The sequence below is a fragment of the Calypte anna genome, chromosome 8 (assembly GCF_003957555.1).
Source record: "Calypte anna isolate BGI_N300 chromosome 8, bCalAnn1_v1.p, whole genome shotgun sequence".
Classification (NCBI taxonomy): Eukaryota; Metazoa; Chordata; class Aves; order Apodiformes; family Trochilidae; genus Calypte; species Calypte anna.
The window spans coordinates 2,014,873-2,029,413 of NC_044254.1; the positions used below are offsets into that span (position 1 = coordinate 2,014,873).

Consider the following 14,541-nt stretch of genomic DNA (forward strand, 5'->3'; position numbering starts at 1 on the left):
TTCTATTTTAAGAGCAACTTTCTTAAATTCTTCAAAGTCACATGCTTGCTTAGACAACCCAGAAAATTGTTGTGCAGGCACTAGTTAAGGTTGGCAATGTACATTTAAGGTCATTTTAACCAACACTTCAAGACAAAGGTCTCCAAAAAAGAGAGTATTCTTCCCAAGTTCTAAGTGTTCTTTCCACATGTATTCCTGACTCCAGATGATCCTCAGGAGAAGGCAATTGCTCTACATTCCTCCTAAATAGTATATGGCAGCTACCTCTTTCATTTAAATAATAACAGAGAAATGCTTAAGGGAAGAGAGTTTACTTTTCTGGATTACCACACACCAAGTGTTCCTGTGCCAAACTGCAATACACTTAAGTAGGAAGTCTAGTCAAAAGCATTTCCAAACAATCAGTTTCCCATGGACCGAATTACTCAGTAAAAATATATCAGCCTAAAAAAAAAAAAAACACCCTGATATACAAAGACAACTACTACTGCCCTGCTGTCAGCATGACAAATGGATGGGGAAGAGCAGGACTGAATGGGACCATCAGGTTCCCAACCAGGTGATTTTTAGAGAGAGGTGCTGTGGTGACTGGAGCTCAGCAACCAAAACCAATACAGCCCATGAGTAAGCATCTTGCTGTGGATGAACTCATGGTAGCTACCACCATCAGAAAACAAGCAAGCATAATTAATCTGGAGGTATTACAGAACAAAAAGGGTGTGGTAAGTTGGAAATGATGTATTGTAAAATTTGGGAGAACTGGAGGATAGAAAAGGAAGGGAACAAAAACTAGTAAAGACTGAGAAGTAAAAAGACAAATGGCCATCTTAATTCAAGCACTGTGGCCATTACTGACAGAAAATTACATATTGATAGGGGTTGATGTTCATGGAATGTGGTATTCCAAACAGATATCAGGAGGTACCACTGTAATCTCCTTGAACCTTACCTGTTTGATTCTAGGCCTCCACTTAGTTTCCAAAAAAATAAAAAAATCTGTAATTTCTAGCCTTTTTCCCATTTCTTTTCTTCCACATTATGAAATCCTGACTCTCAGAAATTAACATACTAGCAGAGCTTCCTGACTTGCTGAGGTTTCTGCCTTCAACCTGACGTTACACCCATACCACGCAGAAAACCCAGTAAGAGTTTTCAGAGCAGAGACAAGACCACAAAACCAAGCATCCTGAAGAAGCATCATTTACCTGGTAGACAGTTGCACTCGAAGGTGACATCACTTGTTTGATGACAAGTCCCTCCATTCATGCAGGGTGATGGGGAACAGGGCACGTAGACGCTCTCACAGCGGTGCCCGGTGTAGCCCGGCCTGCACTGGCACCGGTATGAACCAGGCAAATTGACACAGGTCCCACCACGGTGACAAAGGCCTGGGGTGGCACACTCATTGACATCTCTCTCACACCTCTGGCCAGTGTAGCCAGAGAGACAGAGGCAGGAGAACTTATTTCCAGACACAATACATGTACTTCCATTGGCACAAGGTTGAGAGGTACAGGCATCGATCCACTGACAATCCTTTCCTGTAGGATCAAGACAGAGCACTCCATTAACAACAAGTTATTTCTAAGGAAAACTGTATTTCCTTCATGCTACTGCAAAGTGATTGCTATACTAAAACTTATTACAGGAAGATTTATGTCTGCATTTTACAGTATTATATTTGAAATTAAAATCAATTTGCTGGTTAGGGTACAAAGTAATTTTATTTGCAGGGCAGCAGAAAGATACAGAATGTTGTGATTTATAAAAATAACCAATGACTTGAAATCATACTACAAACTGACAGTAACTTTTCTTCTATGTCTCCTTCATGAATGGAAGCGAGTTTCCATGCTTCTCCTCAGGCACCCAATTATAGTTTTCCCATAGAAAGATTTTGTTGGCCAAATTTACTTCTTTTTTTTCTAGAAAGTAGACTCTGAACTCAAAGTGCAACAGCCACTCCAGAGTAGCTTCTGCAGCGAGTTTTCCCACGTGGATCACTCCACAAGATCTAAATGTTTTTCTGCTTATGTGTAAAGGGTAGAAAGTTTGATTCCCAACCCCCCCTTTGCTTTTTTTGGTCATGAAATAATTTAGACAACTCCTCATTTCCTGTGCTGGAGCAAGGAAAGTTGCGAGCGCATTACAACCACCCCAGAATGTTCTGTGAAACAAAAACTGACAAAGAAGGAAGTCTGGAGGTACAAACACTGAACCCCACCTGTGTAACCTGGAGGACAGACACACTCATATGTTTCCTGGCTGAGGGGATGACAAGTTCCTCCGTTTAGACAGGGCTGGGACACATAGCAGAGGTGAGATTCGGAGTACTGACAATCCTCTCCCGTGAACCCTGGAGCACACTTGCAGGTGGGTTTTCCTATCAGGGATGCAGTTTCACAAGTTCCCCCATTCTTACAGGTGTTGCTTTCACAGGGGTTTCTGTACTGACAGTAGTCTCCAAGAAAGCCTTCTCGACACCTGCAAGAGAAAAGAATTTACTCACAGCACATTCACCCCGAGCTTTGCTGTCCTGGGAAGATAGCAGGAATGAAGTCCTATCATCATCACAAGTCTTGTAATTTGCCATAATTAGTGGTAATAGTAACAGTCCTAAATGCTAACGTCATCGATGTAACAGGGCCTTCCTCTGGGACTGTCCCAAATGAGATGACTGAAAACTTAAGTTCCAATTGTGAAATCACTTCTTACAAAATGAATGCATAAATACAGCATACACAGACACAGAAAATGCAGCAACTTCTTGAACTTCTCTTCAAAGCTTCAGTGAAAGCCTAAGTGCTAAAGAACTGCTCAGTAACAATGAATTCCTTGCACCTACTCCCATTCTAATAAGTACTCTTTTTGAGAAGGAAATCAAGGAGTTTCAGTAATAGATATGAACACGAGGTATCATCCACCTTCCAAAGTATCTATAAACCTTGTACAAACGCAGCATCTGAGGGCCTGGATATCTGCAGCAGATTCTCCACCACCAGACTCCCATGAGACAGGAATATAGTGTTATCTTCATGTTAGTCAGAGCATCTGGGACTGTGACATGCTGAAGCCTGCACTAAACTGCAGTCAGGTCTCCCACGCCCCTGGCTGGCACCCTAACGACAAGGTCGTCACTCCTGTCTCCCACAGAGAAACAAGTACACACATGCTATCTAAAACTAGGCTAATATTTTATACAAAGCTCTGTGATTGCAGTTATTTCTCTCTAACCTAAACTTATGTCAGTACAGTCTGACTACACTTGTCAGCTGCAATCCATCTTTTCACTGGCCTTTGTACTATGAATTTTCTACTTAACTTGCAGCAAGCTTGCAAACCCCAACTTTGTGTCACCCACTGTTCCAACTTTCAGGTAGCAGAAAGTTGCAAGAGTATATGCTGAGTGAAAATAACACCTAACATAAAGAACAGGACTGTCCACTTACAGGGTTTTGGTTTTTTTTCCCCAGCACAGCTGCATTGCTGAATGGTTTAACTGGTAAGTAACCCAAGACGTGAAAAAAAAATCAGAAATGGACTTTAAATGTGCTTTGTCTCACAACAGGAGAGCTGCAATTATTAAATCAATTATTAAATCTAAAGGGAGGAGATCCCAACTGCAAGAAATAGACAAAGCCTGTAGCTAGACCTAAAATGAGAACAGAACACTGAGAAACTGCTTTTTTCTTAAGCATTTAAAAGTGTATGGTGGGAAAAAAACAACACCACAAAAAAGCAAACAAACAAAAACCCAAAACAAACAAAAAAACCAAAAAAGCCCCACAACCCAAAAACCCAACAAAACAAGCATAAAACCTTCTCCCTTACTGGACAGGCCTTAAAATTTAGTTTAAGAATCACAGACCAGTCACGAAGCTGTGTTATGGGATCTGCCTTTGATCCTAAACTATGCAACATTTCTACCTATGAATAACAGTGGGAAGACATTCATGCTGGTCAAACACATAGGGTAAGGGAATTTTCAAGTTCTTGATAGAAAGCAGTAACACAAACTGCTTAACAAGGCCATCACCATGCACAGTCTGCTTTAAGCACAGAAGTCATGCAGCTAGAAACAAAACAGATTCAGCATTCTCCCCAAAACAAGAGAGACAGACTTGTTCTGGGGGTTCCTAACAGCCAGCTGAATGTGAATTCCTAATGTGACAGTTTGGGGAGGAATATTAATTGTAAATTATATTTTAGTTGTGCAGAGAGCAAGTATCAAGTAGAAATAAGATGATGCTATACCCCATACTTGCATGGCACTGCCATTACTGGACCATTAAATCAGTTCTGGTGTCTGCTCTTTAAAAAGGAAGAGCTGAAATGAATTCCAAGATAACACTAATGATTAATAGAAAACTCTTGACACAATGAAAAGCCCAGGTGGTTCAGCCTTTTTATCAGAGGGAAAAGTGAAGGAGCCAGTTTATCAAAAGCTCCAAGTACACACAGAGAAACCCAGAGTTAGCAGTAATTCCCAACCTAGAAAGCTCAGGGATAACAAGACTGAGCAGTTGGAAGTTCCAGCTAGATAAACTGAAATTAGAAACGGGGTAAATACTGTTTTCTTCAGACAGAGGCTTACACACAGTCTCTCAGCAGTGGGGGGAAACAACTGGAACAATGCGTTTAAGGTTGCAGTGGAATTTCTCCATCACTCATGCTTGTTTAAAAGAACAGCAGGATTGGCTGCTTCAGGAAGAGCATGCACACTAGTTCAAACACAGCTATTCCAAGAGCTTATTACCCCAGTTACGCAAGGGGTCATTACTAGACGACCACAACTGTTTTTTCTCATGTTAAAATTTATTAACTAGCTTTATCCCCATGTCTTAAGCAGGCAAGTCATATAATAGATGTGCATAATGGTAATTTACCATTCCCCACACCCAAATTAGGCTCCTTTCACCATACCTTAATACTTTCAACTTTGGAGCCAAGAACAGACATGAAAGAGTTTTTTTGCAGGGCAAGGCATGATTAAAAGAAGTCACAGAAAGCAAATCCTGAGACTCTACCACTTGCAGACTATTCCCTGCCATTTGTGCCACCCTCAGCAGAAGAGCTGAAGGCTGTCATTCACCACGAGCCCCTGTCACCTCAAAGAAGAGGCGATTTTGGGGTATTCTGGGACTAACCCATGGCAGTTTTATGGGCTTCCCCTAACACCCTAACCCCCTCCTCGACCCGGGTTGGAAATCGGTCCAAACGCCAGCGGGCTGCGGCGTGGCTGTGGAGAAGCTCCATCACAGAGAAATCTGGCACCAAGCAAGGATGATTGTGCCAGAAGCTGGAGGACTGCTCAGCTCCCACGGCGTTCAAGCCTGCACATGGTGCACTGGCTCACTCTGCTTGGAGGCTGTCTGGGTAACTACAATTAAACCCCATTTCTTGACATCTATGTGTGTAAAGTCACACGGAGGCTCAGTCCCAGAGGGCTTGGAAGATCTCATTGCAGGGATTTCTCTCTTGGTTTCACCACCACCCGTGATGGGGGAGTTCAACACCTCGGTCATCTTCAGCATCACCACTAATACCAAGCTCCTGGGACTGGCAGCAGCAGGAAACAAAGAAAAAAACTTTCTTCCAGAAAGAAAAACAAACCAGAATTTCACAGAACCCCACCTAGGACATCTCATCTGTGGCAAACAAGAAGCCCTCCAACACCACCCACCACTCCCAACGACATAACAAAATAAACCAAAACACACCTCAAGAGATGTCCTAAAGTGCTTTTTTGCTGAAAGGCTGTGAAACAAACTAAAAAGTCTAGAGGAACATCTCACGTTTTGTCCACAAGCAAAGAAAACACCAAAATAACGCCCACTCTCCCACCTCCCAGCAACTGGGGATACTGGAAGGTGCATTTCACTGGTGCCCCTTACTGATGCCTTGCTTTTTTGCTGAAAGGCTGTAAAACAAACTAGAAAGTCTAAAGGAACATCTCATGTTTTGTCCAAAAGCAAAGAAAACACCAAAATAATGCCCGCTCTCCCACCTCCCAGCAACTAGGGATACTGGAAGGTGCATTTCACTGGTGCCCCTTACTGGTGCCCTGCTTTTTTGCTGAAAGGCTGTGAAACAAACTAAAAAGTCTAAAGGAACATCTCACGTTTTGTCCAAAAGCAAAGAAAACACCAAAATAATGCCCACTCTCCCACCTCCCAACAACTGGGGATACTGGAAGGTGCATTTCACTGGTGCCCCTGACTAATAGGGAGGGGGAAGCCTAAACACTTATTAATATTGCTGGGATGATTTAAAAGGAGAGCTGAGACCTCTGCTCTAAGATGACACTTGAAACCATCACCCACAAATGGCCCAGCATTTTGTATACAAATGTTCTGGTGCAAAGTTGAAGGGAGCTCCAAGACCAGGCTTGTTCTGGTATCTTCTGAGGCTAATCAGAAAAACATGAGGGAGCACTCCAGCAAAAGCTCTTTTAACTTGAGCTCTTTACATTTGGAAGGACAAAGCCTTACAGAATCTGCCAGAGAAAACGTGCCTGCCTGTGGGAAGATGGCAGGTCAGGTATACACAGCCCTTTTATGCACCATTTTGTCCTCCTTCTGGAGAGGTGCTTGGTCCCAGTTAGGCAATTTTCCCCTAAAGCAATTTAGTGCAATCCTACTTGAATGTTAAAGAAGAAAAAACCTAGAGTCCAGATTTTCAACCATGCCTCTTTTCATCATTTGTTTCTAGGCACAAATGCTAATAAATTTAGTTCTAAATGTTGGTGCAGACAAAAAGGCAAATATTTGCCCCTGATTCATGTTGGACACCACATTGTTTCTCTAAAAATAGAGGCAAACACTGGAAAACCAATGCCTAAGTCCAGACTTCTTTAAAGGATGTGATTCTCCTCAACAGAAACCCCAGCTTGCCACCACCCCTGCTCTCATCCCAAGCTACTCTTTCAAGTTCTCTTTAGGAGAAAAATAAAAAAAAAAGCCACTTGTCTACAGAGCAGCTTGTGTCAGCTCCAAATGACATGCTCAGAACAGGATACCAAATCTTTTCCAAATAAAAGCCACTGTTTCTCCTCAGTTTTCCATCTAACACTCAGAAACAGAAACAGGAAGATAAAGTTTGTTCTGGCACTTTCTGGAAGCACATGAGGCTTCTTAACCTACTTCAACAGGAATTTAATCTTTTAAGAACAAATTTCACATACAACTTAATTCAAATCATGATTTCTGAGAGCTCCAGAGTTTGAAATGGGAAAATGTCCTGTGGGCTGCATCAGCTATGCAGCTGCTTCTAATTAAAGCTTCTCCTTTACTCTCTCTGGGCTACTTTCCAGCACAAATACTTTAGTCAGAGCTCAGCCCATTTTTTTTTTTCCTCCTCCTTTTCAGCTTCAGCCTGCATTTGCCTTAGCTCAGGCTCTTAGAGAACTAAACAAGAGACATAAAAACAAAATGAAGGTATTTATCCAAACCTGAAGTATCCCCAGAGCTGCATTCACTCCACCAACCTAACCCTACAAACTGAAAGTAGAAGACTCACAAAAGCTGCATTTTTGTCTCTTCTGCCACAAAACTACATTGAAATCACCTCCCAACACTTAGCTCCCTCTTGCTTTCAAAAGGTTTCTGGAAAATACGTCTGGCCTGTTGGAAAAAACTCATCAGCTGAACTATATTTGCTTGGGCACAATTCATAGGGCAGCTTCTTCAAATGCACCTTCTAGACTGGTTAAAAGAGACATCCAGATGTTTGGTTTTCATGGGAGTTTCCTATTCAGGCCCGGTGAGATCATCTGGAGATGCACAGAAGGAAACAGCTGCTTTTAATTTAAAATGCAAAGAATTTCCTAGTAGTCTTGCTTCTCCCAACCCTCCCCCCCCTCCTCTCCTCAACCCAACACTCCATTCTCTTTGATTGGAAGATGCTGCAGGAGAAGGGGGGCAAAAAAATGCAGTCTGGTGACTAGCGTGAGAAGGGGCTCAGTTCCTCTGCTACAGATTTTAACCAGACTTCCCTCTGGCTCCCGGGTTCTGACTCCCACACCTACATCTCCTCTCAGGAGGGAGAACAGGATTCTCTGGTTAGCTTTACAAAAGCTCCTTCCCATGTCTCAGGGCTCCCATTTATGCGTCAGACTTGGAATGCAAACGATGGGATGGGACAGCCGCTCCGTTCCGTGTCTAAAGCAGTACACGGCTGTTGTTCCTCATCCACGGGAAGTTTTTCCACACTGTACCCACTCCACTGCATACCCAGGAGTGAAAGCAACCTCAGTCTGAACAGGCAAGGCTTTAGTTCAGCAGTTTCTGACAATCTGAGCAGCTTTTGGCCTGGGCAGGTAACTCACAGAAAATTCCGACTCAAACCACTCGTCTGTCCCCAGATTTGAAGCTGAGTGTGTGTGTGTGTGTGTACTCTTCCCTTTTTCCTCTGCCCTGGTCTCCAGGGTCTCCTTTAAATTCTAAAAGGAGACAGAAGGAAACGGGAAAGGGCAGCCCATTCTCAGAAAGGGACAACTTTTCAACTTTTGCATTTAACCTCTTATGGAAAACTCTCAGACCTCATCCTGCTGCTAGGTCCCCTATGGGCATTCCCCATTCACTGGTCTAGGAACTATGAGTCTCTGGAGATGGATCCTGAGAACAGATCTGCTGCAGTCTTGGAAGCAGTTCTGCAGTCTGGGACCTTGCCTTCAGCCCCAGAAGTCCTCTTAAATTAAAAATTCAAAAATTAATATCCAGCTGGAAAGAAAGGTAGGTCAAAAACCTGGCAAGGAGGTTGGAATTCCAAGGGGTTAGAACTGGGCAGAAGCCCCTTACTGCCATGCTGTTGTTGGTTTGAGGTTCTCCTGCTGTCACTCCACAGATAACAGGGAAGAACTGTACCACACAATACAAATACAAGCAATATACAATATAAAACCAAATGTAAAAAATATAGACCACTATACAAACAATAAAAACAAATACAATACAAACCCCTTCACACTGTGAGAAAAAAGATACACAGGAGCACAGGTCCTGACAGCTTTGGGCAATAAAGTTTGTGTTGAAGGACTGTCCTTGTGGACTCATCCAACTTCAGAAATCTGTATTTAGTCTAAGCCCAGTAAACAAGCCAAGTGTTTTAGGGTATTTTTCTCCATACTTTGGGTTGTTTTTTTTTTTACCAGTGCACCAACAAAAAGACACTGCTGTTAAAGTAGCACTGTGGTTCCTACAGAGGTTGCTGGGCACAAACTGTGCAACAAGTCCCAAAAATCCATTTTTAAAAACCTACAAAGCACAAGAAGTAGCAAGGCCCACTTTCTTCCCTAAACCTTGGAGCATCCCTACCCCAACTAAATTCCTTCTCGCTTCCACTCCTCTCCCTGGTACAATCTTATTTCTGCTCCCTGTCACCAGGGCAGAAGGGAGGGAAGTTGGGAGAAGCCACAGCTGCCAGATGTGGGGAAACCAGTTAAGATAATCTCTATTTCAGGGTCCTGCCCTGCTCTGGACTGCCCAGTCCTGCATCCACCTGCAGCAGAGCAGACTCTCACACTCAGGAAACTGGGCAGCCTTGCCAAAATCTCTGTTCTGCTTGTCCTTGAAACAGCTCCCTGCACCTTCTCAGCCTGCCTGTAGCTGCAGAAACACTGGAAGTTAGTAGTACAGTCCCCCAGACTACTCCTCCTCCTGTTGTATTCCCAGTCATCTAGCAGCAGAGATATGAGAAAGGGTTTTCCTGTGATTTTCTCAATGAGCATTAAGCAATCTGTTACCCTGCTTCTCTGTTAGATACGAGTGTGCAAGAAGGCAGCTTCACACTCCAAAGTGTGCAAAAGGCTGCCTGGAGATGCTTTGAGAAGGGGGAAAAAATCCCCCACAACAAGGAGAAAAAAAAAATTTAAAAAAAATGCCTTCAGTGCAACCCAAAGCAAAATCCCAAACTGAAACTGCCTCTTGTCAAAGCAGGACCCAAAAAACTTAAAGAGTGACAGATCCCCTTTGCATTGCTACTGCAAACACCCACATTCCATGTAATAAGGGCTGTGTCCTCCCCATGCTGGTCACTGAATGGCCATGGAAAGATCTCTGCAACAAAAATTCTGACCTTGGGAGACGCAAGCACAGGAATGCATAATTTTCTAAATATAAAATCAAGGTCAAAGAAGGGCAGTCATTCTATCAACCAGTGCCCCAAAATGAGAGCCGTGGGCCAGCAGTGTCACCACGGGAACGGAGCTACTTACAGGGTGCTTGCAAGAGCAATCTGATAGAGATCCAACTCTGATTTCCTTACAAGGGTCACAACTGCTGTTCCCATAACAGAAGCCAGATGCACAAGAACCAAGGTTTTTCAGCAGAAAACCAGCTCTCCCTTTTCATGTCCCTTTCTGACAAAGAAAGCTGCTCCAGCACTGAGAGAGAGGTCAGTTGCTGCTTTGCCAAATACCTGGATGAGATGTTTGGTTATCAGAGCTGATGTTACTCATGTCTTACTCATCACTTACTATTATCTCTGATGCAGTCCTTTTCCTCAGCTGCTTGTGTGTTTCTTACAGACAGCAGGATTAACTAGATGGCCTGACCACATGCTAGAACAGACAACTTGGCCAAAAGGAGGTACAGAAAGAGGAAGAGAGCCTATTATATATAACAACTTATTGCCCAGCAGAGGAAGTACTGCAGAAAACTTGAACAAAGTGGAAGGGGTGGAGATTTAGCTAGGCAGTGAGTGATCCTGCAGAACCAAAAGCCTTGCTTTACTTCAGCTTCCTGAACAAAACATTTCTACTCTTACAGCCATCAAAAATTCAGAAAGTCCTTCAGGTTACTACACCGGATACAAAGTTCCCCTACTCAGAGTTCCTCATAGTGCAGGGGGAAAAAAAAAAGTTAAAACCAAAACAGGATGCTAAGAATCAGCCTGCTAAAGGCAGAGAGTCTACAACTGAGGGGTTTTTTTGCTACTTTTTAATTCTTTTCCTGAAAAAAAAAAAAAAAAGAGTTTGAGACAGAACTAGAGAAAAGGCACAAACTAATCTCTGTATACATTTCTTTCCATTTTCTTCTGGCACATGCAAAACTATTACTTGAAGGAAGGGTTGGTTTAAGATCTGCAAGAAGACTGCACAAAAAGGATTACATTAGAATTATAAATTACTCTGTGCACCAAGGAAACGTGTGGTCAAAGCTGCTACTGTCTTAAGGGAAATGTGTTTAGATCTGGACTGCACTAACACTGAACAGAAGTTAATCAGATGAACCCACTAAACAATTATTTATTGTCCTTTACAGTCAAAGACATGGCTAAGACAAACACACAATTTGGAGAAAATATCCTTAGGGAGGTACACGTGGCACAACATCAATATCAGTTTGTTTATTTCCTTCATGCTGACCCACATACTTTGAGCCCAGACTAACATGCTTAAGTATGTGTCAGAAGACCTACTAACATCACATGTGCTGTTTCTTGTTTCAGTCTCAAAATATAGGTGAAAAGCAGGAAAAGTTCCAGCTTTCTTTTCAGATGGGCAGCTTGTTTCTGTTGACAGCAATATAAAGCCATGGACAGAAGAAAACAAGGAATCTCTTTTACTCAGTGGTTAAAAATTTGATTTTAAAAAAAAAACACCACCACAACAAAACAACAGGGAATAAAAAGTTACATATTTGCCTATGGCCTTTCTGCACAGAAGGTATTGATTTGAAACTGAGAAGAATCTCAAATTAGACTGATTTCTTCTTTGTGTGCCACAGGTGCAATTCAAGTATATGGAGTTTTACATATCACATTAACAGAAAGAACTAAAGGTTGTTGCTGGGGCAGAGGGATGTGCAGAAAGGGGTGAAGAGCAGACCTGTGTGTTAGCCAAGCTAAATCAAAAAGACAAAACTCACCAATATTCAGAGAATTTTAGAATCAAGAGGGATTTAGCACACTAAAAAATGCACAACTACCACTGACAAAGTAAAATAAGGCTTAGAAAATAATCCATTTACAGCAGACATAGTAAAATAACCCTGCCCAACAAGGAGGATTTCTTTTTGTAAAACATCAATTAAAAAAAAAAAACAAAACCAAACCTAAATACTGCAGTTTGAAAGGTGAATAGATTTCAATAGATCCATGACAGACACCACACACTCTGCCAGGGCTCCTGCTTTCCACAGAGCAGCAAAGTGAAGGCACCATGAAGATGGGTGTCAGCATTTACCAAAATCAATTATGTGATAAAGACAAATGTGGGTGTGTTTGGGGTGTGTTTGGGGCTTTTTGTTTGCTTGTTTTTGCAACTCCCACATATTACTTGCATATTACGTCACGTGGAAGGGAACTGGCACACTTCAGAATTCTGAAAAAACTCCAAAATACTCAATTTGGGGCTGAAGCTTTACAAAATAAAGCAAGCTGTGAGATGCAGAGCAAGCTCCAAGCTAAGCTGTGGGTCTGGAAGCAGCTTTTACCTCTGTGATCACTTCCTAAACTAATGCAAAGAAATCAAACTGATAAGATCCAAACCTGAAAATCTGAACAAAATCTCCAGATTTCTTATGTTACAATAAGAACAAATAAACTACCAAGAAGCAACAGCTGTGCAAAAACTGAATGCACCAAATAAGAATATTGTAACAATTAACAATTTTGTGTCTGGCTGGGACACTGAATGAAATCAGACTGGCAATTAAATTGATCAGAAATTAAACCAACTTACTTGCAATATCCTGTACCATTCTGATATGGAATGCACTTTCCCTCATTAACACATGGCCTGGAATCATCCATACACTGCAAAGCTGAAAGAAAAGAAAACAACAGTCAAACCAGTAGCCATGCATGTCAAGTCAAAGCTTCATTAGCATGTTCTGGGGAATGAAAATCTCATAGTAGAAAGACTGGAACAAAAACAAAGCCACTATCGTGTAGCTTAATTTAATCTCTGGCAGCATCAAAGAAGAACCATACTGAAAGAAGAACAAAATAGATTTGTTCATCAAGCAACTAAATGTTTCCAAAATTTCTCTTCCATGTGTTTCCAAAGCAAAGCATGCAGAAGCTTCAGCTAGCACCAAAGACATCTGTGTCAGCACTTGTGTGTGTTTTGGGTTGTCACCAATTAATACTTTCTGATCAAAATCCTGGACTGAATACTCCTAAATAAGAGGTAACTACTCCTAAGCCTTCTCTCACAATATTATGTCTCAATTTTTTTAGGTTTTTTCTCCTATCTCTAGGGTCACTTGACAATGAAATATGGGCATCTGTCCCTCAGAAGCTCCAGTTCTGTCCCTGGCCACCAAACACAGACACCTTCCTGCTTTTAGGGATCCCATTTTCAAACCTTACTGCATTTCCATTTAACCCATCTAAGTTAAAAACATCTAGAGGCATCAAAAGCACCCACCCACCCAAACAGCCCACTTGTGTTCCAGGTGCTGTATGGCAGATTGCCTTGTTTTTGTTTTTCAGGATGGTTTAAAGGCATTAAGGTATTAAATTTTTAACACAAATTCACCAGGAAGCATCAGGAAAAAACAATCCAAACCAACACCAAGGTTTAAATGCTGGTGATTAAGAAATGGAGGCTGAAAAACAGAGGAGTTAATGCACGAGTTCAGAAGTTCTCCCTGCCCAAAGTTGGTCCAGCCATTAGATAACTTGGAAGAGACTCCAGTTACTGTCATCCAGGGCTCAAAGTGTTATTTCTCAGTACCCCTGGAGCACATAAACAGGACACATGCACCATGAGGTGCCATAGGAGCATTTCATGCTTGCAGTCCCTATAGAGAATATAGTTAAACAGCTTTAAATACATACGTAGTTAAACATAATTAAACCCAGCTGCCCAGAAAATTATCAGTATTTCCCACAATATGACTACGCCTGCTTCTGTTAGCTTGATTTCTGAAAAAGGGGCACTTGGACAGGGCTGCTTCTGCAGAGTTCTCAGGAAATGAACAAAATTCCACCCTGAGCCCCTCTCAGATAACCCCCGAGGTCAGGGTTACCAAGCAACAGAAATATTAACACAGATTTTGCACGGTGTTTCCCCCCCATCCTAAGAGCAGCCAAAACCCCTTCCACTGGTTTGCACCTGTCTGACAATTTTTCATCACATTTAACAGCAACATCCATGAAACTTTTGACTCCAAAGCTCATCTGCTTCTGTCTAACACTGCAGCAGTTTGTTTTCACAGCAGGAATTAGCTCCAGTTCTCACGGCTCAGTTACACCACGTTCCAAGAGAAACTGCAGGAGAACCTGTAATGATTCAGATTCCTCCTCACCACCTTTGCTACCTCCAAAAAAAAAAAAATAAAATGAAAGAGAGGAAGGTTAAAATGAGCCTCACCACATTTCACAGAAACCACAGGGCAGCCAGAGTTGGGATTCTCATCTCCCTACCTTGAATTTTCATTCTTTTCACACCCATCGAGCCAGTGAAGCAAATACTCAGACAATTATTTCTTTTGTGCCCCTGCTTTCAAACACAATTTTGTAATCTCTTCAAGTACCCACGTCCCCAGTGAGAACTGAGCAGCCAGTTGATTTTGTAACCCACGTAGTAAAAGC

The 14,541-nt window shown here is 42.2% G+C and overlaps 1 protein-coding gene across 2 annotated transcripts in view; it reads right to left on the reverse strand.

The window, feature by feature from the left end:
• NOTCH2 (notch receptor 2) overlaps window positions 1-14,541 on the reverse strand; it is an 86,077-nt gene that overhangs the window by 63,420 nt on the left and 8,116 nt on the right. For both annotated transcript variants that reach the window (XM_030455684.1, XM_030455685.1), the window contains exons 2-4: window positions 12,683-12,764; window positions 2,225-2,484; window positions 1,206-1,541 (exon numbers count right to left, since the gene is read on the reverse strand). In XM_030455684.1, coding sequence (XP_030311544.1) covers window positions 1,206-1,541; window positions 2,225-2,484; window positions 12,683-12,764 — 678 coding nt within the window. The remainder of the gene's footprint in view (window positions 1-1,205; window positions 1,542-2,224; window positions 2,485-12,682; window positions 12,765-14,541) is intronic.